This window comes from Haliaeetus leucocephalus, unplaced genomic scaffold, assembly GCF_000737465.1.
Source record: "Haliaeetus leucocephalus isolate CR32 unplaced genomic scaffold, Haliaeetus_leucocephalus-4.0 Scaffold636, whole genome shotgun sequence".
Lineage (NCBI taxonomy): Eukaryota > Metazoa > Chordata > Aves > Accipitriformes > Accipitridae > Haliaeetus > Haliaeetus leucocephalus.
In genome coordinates this window covers 5338246-5352024 of record NW_010973072.1, presented here as the reverse complement: position 1 = coordinate 5352024, position 13779 = coordinate 5338246, and the positions used below count along the sequence as shown (strand labels likewise).

The 13779-nt window shown below is 34.9% G+C and overlaps 1 protein-coding gene across 5 annotated transcripts in view; it reads left to right on the top strand.

Moving 5' to 3' along the window:
* Positions 1 to 13779, top strand: part of MKL2 (MKL/myocardin-like 2) — an 81361-nt gene that overhangs the window by 50685 nt on the left and 16897 nt on the right. For all 5 annotated transcript variants that reach the window (XM_010578478.1, XM_010578474.1, XM_010578475.1 and 2 more), the window contains 7 exons: positions 996 to 1051; positions 1621 to 1696; positions 2768 to 2929; positions 3493 to 3677; positions 9980 to 10120; positions 11597 to 11844; positions 13403 to 13556. In XM_010578478.1, the coding sequence (XP_010576780.1) occupies positions 996 to 1051; positions 1621 to 1696; positions 2768 to 2929; positions 3493 to 3677; positions 9980 to 10120; positions 11597 to 11844; positions 13403 to 13556 (1022 nt within the window). The remainder of the gene's footprint in view (positions 1 to 995; positions 1052 to 1620; positions 1697 to 2767; positions 2930 to 3492; positions 3678 to 9979; positions 10121 to 11596; positions 11845 to 13402; positions 13557 to 13779) is intronic.

Sequence of the window (13779 nt, the reverse complement as noted above, 5' to 3'; positions counted from 1 at the left end):
CTAAGTGGATAGTGTGGGATGAGACCAGCTTCAAGATAATAGGTCCAAGTTGTCAAAAGATTCAACTGTGAAATGTGATGTTTCTTAAAACAAACAAAACCCCACATATCAAAATTATGTCAAGTTATAAATAGCCCAGTGTGCACTGGTGAACTCTAGCCTGAAAGCACAGTATCTTAAAGCTGATCTCTTCTTGAAGGTTTCTGAGTATACAGCAGACTTCAGATTGCTTTGCTAAAGCATCTTCACCTTCTGAGGTCCGTAGTGTTGATCATCTTCAAGAACGGAATGATCTGTTTCTTTTTGAGTGAAACCTGGTAAAAAACTTTGGAACTGTCAGAAAGTGTTAAAGATTGTGTTTTGCAGTATCTTATTTCTGCCAAAAGTGTGGCGAATAAGATGGATTATGCCTGCTGCCATTTCACTTCCTTTGAACAATCCAACTGAGGTGAAGCACTCTACAATTCATATTATTTCTAGCTGAATAGTGTTTTTTACTCTTTTTGGCTATTTAGCAGCTAACCATCATTCTGTTTTCTAATCTGAACATCTGGGGCTTTTACAATTTTTTTTTAAAAATCAGCACAAATAGTTTTTAAGGGACTGTCCAGTTCTCTCTAGTAACAGCAAGTATGAGGTATAGACAGATAGTAAATACAGTGGAATAAATGAAACAGTATTTTGGCATTGTGAACCTTACCTCATAAAATTTCTACTGTGGAACAGTTTTGGTAAATAGACCCCGGTGTACATAGTGAAAAATTTAACTGTTACATCATAATATCTGTTAAAATCAAATATTCCAAGTATTCTGTCTAGGAGTGTTGCTCATCTCTGTTAAATATAAGTGAATACAACTAGGATTAGTCAAATGTAAGCCTGGTCAGATGCAAATGCAACTCAGATAGTGTTAAAAACCCATATACACATACTGATTAGGATATTTCTTTTGGAAATCACTTCCTGTCAATTTAACTCTTACTCTCCCTTCACAGCTTTGAAAAGTCCAGCTGCATTCCATGAGCAGATAAAGAGCCTGGAGCGAGCCAGGGTAAACCACTTTGTGTAACTTGTTGTTAACAGCTGAAAATAGATATCAGTTGTATGCGATACTAAATTCTCTGAGTGCATGAAAAAATTATTACCATTACAGTAATAACATGTGCTTTTATCTTGGAAGAATACATTAAAATAAAATATTGGTATCAAATCTGAGAGGAACTTCCTTAATCCTTCACAGATCGTGGTGGGGCAATAAACTTACAGTCATAGCATAATACATAGTTACCTCCAGTTAAGTATAGGATACTTGGGTAAATTACGCTTGTGCAGTATTTCTGCAGCAGATCTATACTATTGTGATTTTCTGTGGTGGTATGGGATCAAATCCAGAAACATTCACAACTTGTTTGGGGAAGACAGAAATTCATTAGCACTGCTTAACTGATAGAAAAGCAGAACAAAACAAAACAAACCCCTCTACTGCCCATGTTCTAACAGCAATGTCCACCTGTCTGAATGCAACTGCAAATATTCATTGATTGGACATCAGTGATCTATCAAACTACTTTGATTTTTCTAGTAAACAGTAGTTAATGCTATTTCCTCATTTCTTTAAAGACTGAAAATTTTTTGAAGCACAAGATTCGCAGCAGGCCGGACCGGTCTGAGCTGGTCAGAATGCACATCCTCGAAGGTATGTACCCAGCTGTATGTACCTTTTGAGCTGCTATTAGAAGGAACTTTGGTTATATGCTCGGTTTTCTAGCTGAATTAGGCTTTGATATGAATTATTTCTTAAGGTTTATATGCTCTGTTTCTCTCCTTCTGGAGTGTCTGTTGTGATCTGTATTCTAGTCCTGTATAGTAATAGATACATCTATGGCAGTGAAAGTATTCTCAACTATGTACATATTTGCAATTGCATATTGCTTTTATTCTATAATGTTAATTATACCATGGTATATGTACATGTAGTGTACACATTGCTTCAATTTCTACTCGTACCCTAAAATAACCTGACAGCCTTGTACTTTTCGTCCATCACCTCCTCCCCAAACAAACTTGACTTTTACCCTGCCTTGTTACTTTCCTTGTTGCTCAGGTCATTTGGAACAGTAGTCTTTTTATGAATGGGGCTGAATTACTGTGTTTTACCATAATCTTAACAAATAAAGAAATTACCAAATAACTATAATCCAAGTCAATTTAATAGCCATCAGATTTCAAAACATGCATTTTGATACCAAACCCAGATAGGAGTCTCCATATTGATAGATCACATTTGTATTGACAGACTATCTCTGTATTTTCATTGAAATACAATTTTGAAGACCCAAAATTGTGCTAGAAGCTATTTTTAAAGGTAAAGTTTTTAAGATGTTTGTCAAGAGAGAATCCAAAAATCAATGGATTAATTAAACTTTTACCATAGCTCACACTGGTAAAACATTAGAATGGCAAATGCTGTCTTCAGATTATAATTAGCATTTATTTTATATTCCCTGCTTTATTGTTGGACATTATACAAATGTTCACCAAAAGTATTACTGATGTTAAAAAAGAGGTTATATTTATAGAAAAACATGATCATGGGGATGAACAATATCTACTCATAATCTTATTTTGGTTATTTGAGAATTTTCAGAATAATACTTGCCTGCTTTTGATAAAAGTGGCATAGTTATTGCAAAGACAAGACAATGTTGTTTGTCATGAAATTGGAGAAAAGATAGAACAGAGTATTCAAATCAATTTATCTTTTTAGAGACCTTCGCAGAGCCTTCACTACAAGCCACTCAGATGAAACTGAAGAGAGCTCGGTTGGCAGATGATCTGAATGAGAAGATTGCTCAGAGGCCTGGCCCTATGGAACTGGTAGAAAAAAATATTCTTCCTGTAGATTCCAGTGTTAAAGAAGCTATTATAGGCAAGTAGAAGTCCCACAGCTTCTATCTGTTATCTATATGGCATTGTGAAAAATAATAATTTAACTCTTGAGGGTAAAGTTCACTAGAAGAAAACAAAGTTTATTACTACTTATTCTTTCAGCTTCTGAGTCCTAAACTCGGTCATCATTTAATTGAAGTTATCCTATTTTTATTTAAAACTAAGTTAGAATTATATAGTTGGAGTATAATACTGTCTTTGAAAAGGCTTGCTTCTTAATAAAAATTATTACAAAATAACCAAACGTAGACATTACTCAATCTGTCATAGGTGTCTGTGTGCACTCCGCATGTTGAACATACCTTTTAATCTCTTATTAAAACAGCTTCTGCTATGCACTTAGTTTTATCAATTCCTTGAATATGATTTAATATGGCTGTCATTATATTAAAAACACAATAAATACTTATGTGCCGTATGTTTAGATTGTGCTGAAAACTGGTAATTTTCCAGCAATTAGCTAATTCTGCCACCAATGTCTAAATTTAATTTGTGTAACTAAAAAAAAAAATTGTTTTGCTTGTTTCTTTGTAAACATTCTAGCAGTTGGACAAGAAAATTATCCTCAAGCTTTGGATGATTATTCATTTGATGAAGACAGCAGTGATGCTTTATCACCAGATCAGCCAGCCAGCCAAGAATCCCAGGGTTCAGCAGCTTCCCCTGGTGAGCCAAAAACAAGTGACTCACCATCACCAGTAACACCAACTGCTACTACGTCAACACAGGTAGAGTTTTTAAATGTTGAAACAAAATCTTCACAGTATGTTCTTTGGTCTGGCACTATAGAAATGGGGCATAGTTTCACATGGAATGAATACATTTGCTGTTGAAAGAAGTGTCTGGGACTCCCATTTGCTGTTTGGGAGTGTATAGACTAGAACCCTGGCTTAGCTGTCAGCAATGATGAAATTCCCATAGACTGTAGTAAAGTCATAAATTCACTGAAATTCATTATGGCCCATAGAAGATCTACAGCTTTCCCAGAAGTTGTTTAAAAGGTCATATCCATGGTTTACTCCAGCTGTTATTGATTACTTAATGTCTGTCTTCATTCTGGGCAAGGTCTTGAACTCGTTTAGAATTAAACTTAGCTGAAACAACAACAGTTGACGTCAATTCCATTATCTCCAGAAAAGTCCATAAAAAATAAGGTTTCCCACATAATTTAAATGTTGTCTCCTGAAGTTTTAAAATAGTGCCTAAGGAATTGGCTATTTAAGAAATGAAAATAACCTTTATGTTGATTTTTCTATGAGGTTTTTAGTATTTTCTCACATTCCTTACAAAGAAAGGAAAGTAACTATGTCTGCCATGGCAGATAAAATGTTGTCTTTATATTAGAGCATTTAAATGTGTGTGTATTTAAAGAACAGTGCATTTGAATGAAAACACTTGACTGTTTTCACAAGAATTGCAAATACAAGTTTTGAAAGAGAACTCTTCTTAAAACAATTTAATTTTGTGATTGGAAATGGACAGTAACATCGCCTACCCTATTTTTAAATATGTTATAAAAGTGCTGGTGTAAAATAATTTGCCAAAACAGTAATGAAACAAACATTATGTGCTACAAATTAATTTCTTTTATCTTCTATTGGCTAATGAAAACACAGGGTTATATGCATAATCATACAGTAATCTGGATGCTTTCTAGAATATTTTGTACAGTGCTTGCTTCATAGGTCTTTATCTTCACCTTTGAGTTAATCAGTAAGTTTATTCATAAATGATATATGTATTTATTTAAGGGTTACTATGTTTAGCTAAAATAGATTGTTTATGATGTTTTCTGACATACCTTAGCTAGTAATTTTAAACTCACTAACTTAAGCCCAGTTAAGAGGAGAAGGCTTTGCTTTTAACTAGATTTCTGCAACTTTCATGGAACTTTTTCTCTAGACTGAGAAAGAGACCCAAATTAAGGCTCCAGTAGAGGGATAGGCAAGCAAAGTCATCATATGTTGTCTGACGGCAACTAGCTTCAACAGTCAGCAAACTCCAAACTAGCCAGCTTTAACAGTACTCACCTCCACTCATGAACAGCTTGTTCATTTGAGACTGACAGAGCTAAGTAAATGACAAACTGTGCTTATATTCCGAGCTATACTTGCCTAGAGGAGCCATTAGTTTGTGTTTATGTGTTGAAATGACATGTTCTATAGTTATCTACTACTATCTACTATTCTATAGTAGATAGAAAAAAAGTACTGCAAAGTTCATATTCAAAAACAATGCTGGAAACAAAGTACGGCCCATCCATTTTATTTCATTGTTCCCTAACATACGGATTAAGATGTGAATTGGGTTTCGTGTTGAAAGAATGTAATTTGTGTTGAATAAATTGAAAACAAACCACATGAAATTAGATTCCTAAGTAAAGAGTTACGTTTCTAATGGAGAATTAAATAAAAATACTCAAAGCAATACATGCCAAAAGCTTTTCAAGTAGGAAGCATAAGATAGATATGTGATTGTAGCAACAAAATAACAGAGCACTTGAACTTGATTGAAAAAGCACTTCAGATAGAACTTCAATCCTTTGCTTATGGATTTCATAACATATTACAGCTGCTTCTGTGCACAGATCTAAAATGTGAAGTTGCTCTTCTGCAGAATAAAACAGATGCTTACCTTGTTGTTCCTTTTGAAATAAATAATAACAGCACAGCATGTCTCTACAGGAGATGTGTCTGGGAAATTGCTCCTTCATTCTTTTAATTTCCTCTGACAAATTTTACATTTTATTACAACATAAAATACAAAGAATGTTTTGAAAACAGTGGAGTGCAGCCAGAGTTCTTTTCAAGGCTTCCTCCTCCATGCATTTCCAGGCCTCAGAGGATGTAACATAACTTTGAGAACCTTCAGCTCTTGTTGACTGATGACCTAAAACTTGCTTTAACCTGATGTATTTGCATCTGGTAAGCATTAGGCATTTTATACACCACTCTAAACAGATCAAATTGTGGTGTTCACAATTCTGAAGACATTGAACAGTTATCTTCTAAACAGCTGAAGTATTTTGCTTGATGAGACAGAATATAATGACAGTTTTCTTAATATATTCACTGTAGCTTGGTGACCTGCTAGATGCTTGTTTGCAGTTAGAAGGTCCAGAAACCATATTATCTGTAATTGGAAGTAGAAGATCTGTTCAAAGAAAATAATCTTTACATTACTTTATGAAGTAATCAAGTTAAGAAGTTGAGACCTGTTAATTTAGGTTTTTAATTTAAAATTTTATCAAGTAAATGATATGCACGGTTCATTGCCTCATCTAACACTTGCAAGTTAAATTGGGAAGTCTGTAAAAAGCTTTGTATTTCATGTAGCCATTAATCCTTTGTAGCTTAGGATAACAACTAATGTAAGGAAAAAGTAATATTCTCTATGGCAAGACAAGAATGTTTAACACCATGTTTTTCAAGCAATATGAATTAAAGAGCTGGGGGGGTTGGTGTTGGGGTGGGGTTTTTTTGGTTGGTTGGTTTTGTGTTGTGGTTTTCTTTTAAGTTATTAACTTTTCCATTTTAAAGAGTTTTGTTGTGCTGTCATTATGGAGTTGTTTTCATAGCCTATAGAGGGTTGTTAGATAGTGTGTTTGAAGTCAAGTTATTTGTTTGTGTTCAAGAAGGATCGGAATGAGGGATGGTAAAAGATTATGTAATGAAAAAGCTGAAGTATCAAACATTTAAAATACTTTTTAGTTGGGACTTCAGGAAAAGAAAATTTAAGAACCAGGGAAAAATCATGAGATCATTAGAATTCTCCTGTGCTTTATGGTAATACTGTTCAAGACAGACTAAGTGCTTTTTTAAATGTTACTGCTGTAACTACAGTCAGCCTTTTAAACTTGATAGCAACACGAGTGCAGTATGTTGGAATACAGCATCCAGAACCCTTTTTCAAAGGGTAAGTCCCTCTAAAGTCCCCTGCCAATTCTTATGCAAGTCCAGCAAATCACAGATACTGTGTAGATATCAGATGCTTTCCAGAGCAAACACTTTGAAAGTTGGATATAAAAATAGAGGCATTTATATCTTCAGCCTGCCACCATAAACTGACACAACCCCAAGACTGGCATGTGTGCAGTGTTTCAGTGACTAGGCATGGCATACTAAATCTTGCAATGTAGTAAAGCAGTATCAGGAGCTTTTCCTCTGGATGGCTGCACTACGGAAGGATCAAAACCACTATACAGTTTAGATAGGTTACAGCAAGCTATCTATAGCTGCCTGTTGGCAGCTGATGGTTGGAGATGCAGCAAAATGTATAAAAGAAACACAGAGATAGAAGGGAAAATTATTATAATTTAATTGTAAGCAAAAGTCAGAGAGCTTAGTGTGTGTAGACTGGCAGCTTGATAATTGCCATCCCAGAAATACAGAAGAACCAGGACATAAAGTTGCAAGATGTGTACCAAGTGTTTTTAAGCAAACTGATTTAAGTCCTTTGTGGTACAATCTCATGGAAGAATCGTAGAGCACAAGAAGAAATTAATTAGGGAGAAGTACCCATCTGACTTAATTAGAATGCAAGGTTTTAGAATGTATTCTGAAGAAAAAAGATATTTACTGATAGGAATAGAAGGGAAATGGATGGGCTTGACCTAAGAATGGGTCACGTAACAAGATGGAAGGCACAGTCAGCACAGAGTAGGATTGTTGTTATGCAGAAAGCACTGGTTGATTTGGCTTTTAGGAGAGGAATGGAATAGTTCTTATAAAGAAAAATACACAACACCTCTTCTTCCTATGACAAAGAAATGTGGAAACATGGGGACTCTGACTCAAGAGAAGACTGAAGAGGAGGACGGTTGGGGTGCAGTGGTCAGCAGTAAACTGACTGTGACCTACTGTGTACTTCCTCTGTAAAGCTGCAAGTATGTCAGAAGAGATGATTCCAGCAGAAGTGTTAATGCGACTATAAGGATCCAATGAGACCCCATATGGGATATCCTATACATTTCCAGTTACTTACAGCTTTCATTAATCTTTCTTGGATATAACACAAACAGGAAAGGATGATCAGAGAATGAAAAACCTCTTTTATGAGAAAAGAATAAAAATTTGTTTGGGTAGCTAGAAAAACAAGGGCTGAGATCTGTTTATGTACGGAGTCTATGTCCCATCAGAGGGATATTCGCTACAGAAGAAAATGGGTTTTAAATCAGAAAACAATTTCAGCACAGAAAAAAATTGATATGACAAAGTTAAGCTCAGTGAAGTTTGGTTGTTACGTGGAAAACTTTGGGGAATTTTCTGGTAGGCGTAATGGTGCCAGGAAAAGAATAATAATAAAAAAGTCCTAAGTCTGTATGCAATTTCCTAAGTTTATAGAAGAAATTACACATGTGATGTTTGTAACAGCAAGGGAACAAACTCGGTGAAGTTCAGGCTACTGGATTGTACCTACACAGTAATATAATTGTGCTGTCAATCAAATACAGAAGAAATGCACCTCCTGGCACAGTCAGAGGTGTGGTTGCCATGAAAATACAATAGGAAGCTGTCTCTTCAAAATACATCTGCTTTGCTGCTGTGTGATCATTCTGAAACAAGATGTTTGTTTTCCTATGTTGATGTTTGACCTTCATGAAGGAGAGGCTTTTCTGACAGTACTAGTTTGGGTGGTAAGATTCTCCTTGCTTACACAAGATTCTGACTTCACAGACAGAAAACAGTGAAGGCTTCAATTCTATAGTAATAAAGCAGTATAACTTCAGTAGGCTGCTTCAGTGTATGTGTAGTGTGTCTAGGGTCAAATTTTATTGTTGCTTAAAGCAAAGTAGTAACAAATGGTGGTATCTCTGCTAACAATTGCTAACAATGCATTCCATTCTTCCTTTAATTATTTTTAACCCTTATGTCTTGTTTTATTTATAATTAATAAAATTGTTTGAACTATTTTTCGGTACTTAGTTGCATATAAAAGTATAGAAATTAGTTATATTCTTAAAATCTATAATTCTTTGGTTCTAGAAGCCTTCATATATGAAACTTGTTAACGATAACAAGAAAGATGTTTGTTTTCCTATGTTGATGTTTGACCTTCATGAAGGAGAGGCTTTTCTGACAGTACTAGTTTGGGTGGTAAGATTCTCCTTGCTTACACAAGATTCTGACTTCACAGACAGAAAACAGTGAAGGCTTCAATTCTGTAGTAATAATTAATTGACATAATCTTTTCCTGTAATTCTGACTGACTACCTTGAATAGAAGACTTCTTTTTTTATCCTTATGCCAGGAGCAAAAGTACTTTAATGACAGCTGTCAGTTCTAGAAGAATTTTGCAATTGCTAAGTTAAGAACTGGCATCAATTAGTTAATCTGATTCTGGGCTACCAACCAGAGACAAATACATGTTAGGAGCAGTTTAAGTAAAATGTTCCTGACTTGAACGGGTGAGGTTACTTCTGAAGGTCCTTCCAGCTCTTTTTTATGATTTTGTAAGAAAGACAAAGAAAATGTTTTCATGATATTTCTTTTTGTTTTCATGTATGTTAAAAGGAGAAACGAATGCTGCAAATTAAAACATGGTGTAAAGGTTATGAAAACAAAGCCCTTCCTAAGGGCTTTTTTTGTATGTTGTTATAAATCCTTTTTGGTTGTCATTCTTTTTACCTGCAGAAAAAACAACAACAATAATAATAATAAAGAAAAATGTTAATGTTGGAAAAATATTTATTATGGTATACTACAAAAATTGATATTAAAATCAAGTTCTGTTTTGCTTTGGTGAAACTAGAAGTAAATCCTATATTAGTAAAAACAGATTTTGGATACATTTACATGTGGTAGTTAAAATGCAAGCTAAGAAATAAAGGTAAGAAACCAGTTTATCTTATTTGCAATATTTGAAGTGTGCCAAAATGTACACAAGAGTTCTGTTTTTGCCATTCCTCCTAAAAATATTTTGGGAATTTGACATGATAGTAAGTTGTCTTAACCTTTTCACATTTTTTCAATTTTTCAGGTGGTGGATGTTTTTAATGTTTCTCTTTTTCCTTATATTTTTTTAATACTAGTATCCACCTTTAACCTCTCCAGTTCCTGAATTTCTCAAAACTCCCTCTACAATTGAACAGCACGTTACACGTTCTACTGCTGCAACCACCCTGACCACAAATACTGTATCTGCAGCAAAGCCTGGGCCAACGTTAGTAAAGGTAGGTATCTGTAATAATGGCATCTGAGGACGATGTTCTTAATCTATGTCCTTTTCCAATGCTGTGTTTAATGAAAAAATACATCAGTAATGTTATAGTGCCTATAACTAACAACAACTTTTATTAGTGTTGAGGAGAACATACTGGGTTGTTGACTGAAAGCTTTTGTATGCTAAGATCAACCATTAACACTTGTAGGGACTGGTTCATTATTTCAAGAGGTCCTTACAGTACAGTTGACAACATTTTTCAAGCAGAATTATGCATTATATTGCAATGGAAGTCTTTAAGAAATAAGGACAATAGATTTTTGCAATATTGAGTTTCTGCTTTCTGTTGGTGAAATTAATCTTTTCGAATCTAGTTTTGTACGGACAATAATTTAATAGGAACAGAGGCAGTCACATTCATAGTCTACCTATAACCAAACTGGTAAACAGCACTGCTCCTTTTCTGCAGCTATTTTCTTAGTTCATCTATTGTATAAGCAGAATGTACTATGTGAAAGAAGTTACTGTATCCTTGTATTTGAATATCGGAAGGACATATTCAGTTCTCTTCTCCACACTGACCTAAAAAGCATGGAAGAAAGCATGGAAAACTTTGTCAAATACAATTAGAGAGGGGGTTGTGTTAGATGTCGTCTATAATATTTCATTGCAGCAACTTTGCCCATGGTCTTCAGCTACATGAAATTAATTCTTAGTTAAATGTACAGGGATGACCTCTAATAGTCAATTTCTAGTATAAGTTTGGCTATATCCAGTGATATCACCGGACTTGTACCAGCTTAATTAATGCAGGACCTTAATGACAAATTCAGATATCCCCCAAAACAGGCTATCTGTGTAATAGAGGTGCATGGATCAACACAGGATTTCTGCTTTGATACCTTCTGTATGACTAGGTAACTGCCTTCAACTTCTCACTCAAAATAATTTCAAAGAGCTTGTAAAGGAAGAGAGTTTTACCACATGTGCAGGTATTGCTAATAAGGATACTGCTGAAAGTTTCATATGAGTAATCTTGTAATCTATAGGACTGCCTGTCCATGCTTTTAATCTAGACCTGTAAGTATTTCTGACCTGCAAGTGTTTACAGATAGTTTAAGATACTAGTTCTTACTTGTACAAAGTGCTAAGTGGCTTTGAACTTACCTGTTTTAGAAGAATGCCTCTTTGCAATGACAGGTCATGACTAGCAGAATCCCTTAGCTTCATTTGTGCCATCTATTAAAAAAACACTCACAAACTGTGATTTGATGACCCCTTCTTGTGCACAGTATAAGCCTGCTGGAGTACCTTCGCTTTTTCAAGGATGGTAAGCGATCCTTTTGGGCAGGTTTGCAGGGATAATTGTATTCAGCAACTCTTTGCAGTAAATGTGCTCCTGTATGCTTTATCTTTGTACTTTGCATAACTGCTTGTAAATGAGATGTCTGTTGTAGTTGTTTCAATCTTTTCCATCCATGAACAGCAAAGCCACCCAAAGAACCCAAATGATAAGCATCGGAGCAAGAAATGTAAAGAACCTAAGCCAAGGGTGAAAAAATTGAAGTATCATCAATATATTCCACCTGATCAGAAAGGTGAGAAAAATGAGCCACAGATGGACTCCAACTATGCTCGTCTGCTACAACAGCAGCAACTGTTTTTGCAGCTGCAGATCCTGAGCCAACAGCAACAACACTACAATTACCAGACAATTCTACCTGCGCCACTGAAGTATGTGAAGCATTGTTTGTGTCCTTTAAAGAAAAGATATATACATCAGTTATAGACTTTGTGCTTTAGAAGTAAATGTGTTTTGCAAATGTTAAGAGACAGTTGGAACCCAAGAAAACTTAAATGGCGATGTGCATTACTGTAGGTGTTATTTGCCTCATTTAACAAGGTGATGAGGTGGTTTTCTTGTTAAAATAATCCTGAAGTCTGATAAGCCTTTAAGTAGTCCTAGTTATTTTTGTGTGACATGGAAACAGAACCTCCTACCTGTTAGATGCATTTTTTTCTGACCAGATGCGTATTTGAAATGCAAAAGCAAGAAAGTTTTGACACCATTTTCACTCAAATATGACATAGGTAGGCAGAGCAGAATAGAAGCTTACAGATGATGGCTTTTACAAAAGCATGTACTATTGTTGTGGTTTTTATTGCCTTTTTACATCAGTTTCACAGACCACGTTTTTGCAGTTTACAAATAAGAAGAGTAATTCTAAATTAGCTAAAATTTGTATATTGTTTATAGCATCGTCACTAATGCTTATATGAGTTCCTCATCAGTGTTGATCTTTAGCACTTTTAACAGTGGGAAGTATACTTTCTGATGTATAGGTAGAAGCAGTCAGAAAAATAAATCTTCAAAGAGTTGGCAGCACTCTATAGCAGAATGAGAAGCTGACTATCTGCAGTGTTTCATTCTTACCATCTAAGACCAATCTTTTCCTAGAAGTGCTTACAGTGTAACATGCCACACAACCCTAAATTCAAATGACTTTCAACTGTTGGTTTTTTTCTAAATGAGTTTTCAACTGAGTTATTTTTCCTCAGCAAGTAAGGCTAGAAAAGTTAAAGATACCATCTGTGGTTATATTTATGATTACCATGTATCCTAACATTTGGACTAGAGATGTTTCTGCCTGCTTACCCACGCTTCTTATGTTCCATTTACTGACATTTCAGAAACGTTTCTTCATAAATCAGTTGAACGAAATAAAAGCTGACTTATGGTATCTAGTGTAAATGATGGCATTTTTTAATTTTTTTACAATTATTACAAATATTTTGAGATCCTTGTAGGATATTCTTATTGTAAGTACAGCTGACAAAAATGCATCATCTTCAAAGTAAACTGCTTTCACATCGGTCCTTACTATATATGAATGTTGGACATGTATGTAGGGTTGATGCACAGGGTTCAATATTGTGGGGGGGGTTTTATTGATGACAAACAAAAAAGTAACTAGTTGCCCTAACTGATGATTAATTTGTATGAACTGATTCTGCAGTCCATAGTATCCTTCAGGGATGCCATGACAATAATAAAAACTATAAAGCATAAATTAGTATGCTCAACTGAAGAGAAAATTAAATATCAACATACTTCTCTGTGCTGTTATGCTAAAAATATTTAATGGTAATGTTTTGTGTTAAATATCTATTTGTAAAAAAAATTAATTTGTTCATTAACTTGATAGACACTAGATTCAGAATCACAGCTTCTTGATTGAAAACATGTGTTTAGCATTGACATTTTTGTCCCCCGTTTTCTTATCACTTGAAGGCCACTGAATGACAAACAGAGTAACAACGGGAATACACCACTGAATACTTTGAACAACAGTACACCAACATCAGCTGCCAGCTCACCGAGACAGAATAGTAATATTCCTAGCCGGAAACCAGGACCTCTACCGTCAAGCTTGGATGACTTGAAGGTAAAAAATAGGAGGGATTTGTCCATTCCTGTGCACCACTATAGGTTGTAACTTGCAAACTGTTACTGTCAAGAGTAAGCTGCGATATTATTTACCAATGAAAATTGTATTTTTTTCTTAATTGTTTAGAATAAGGTTGTCAAAGTTTTCATACACAACTCTTCTAGACTTAAATATTTGTTTTGATTTAGCCTCCTCATGTGGTATGTTCTAGAAATGACAT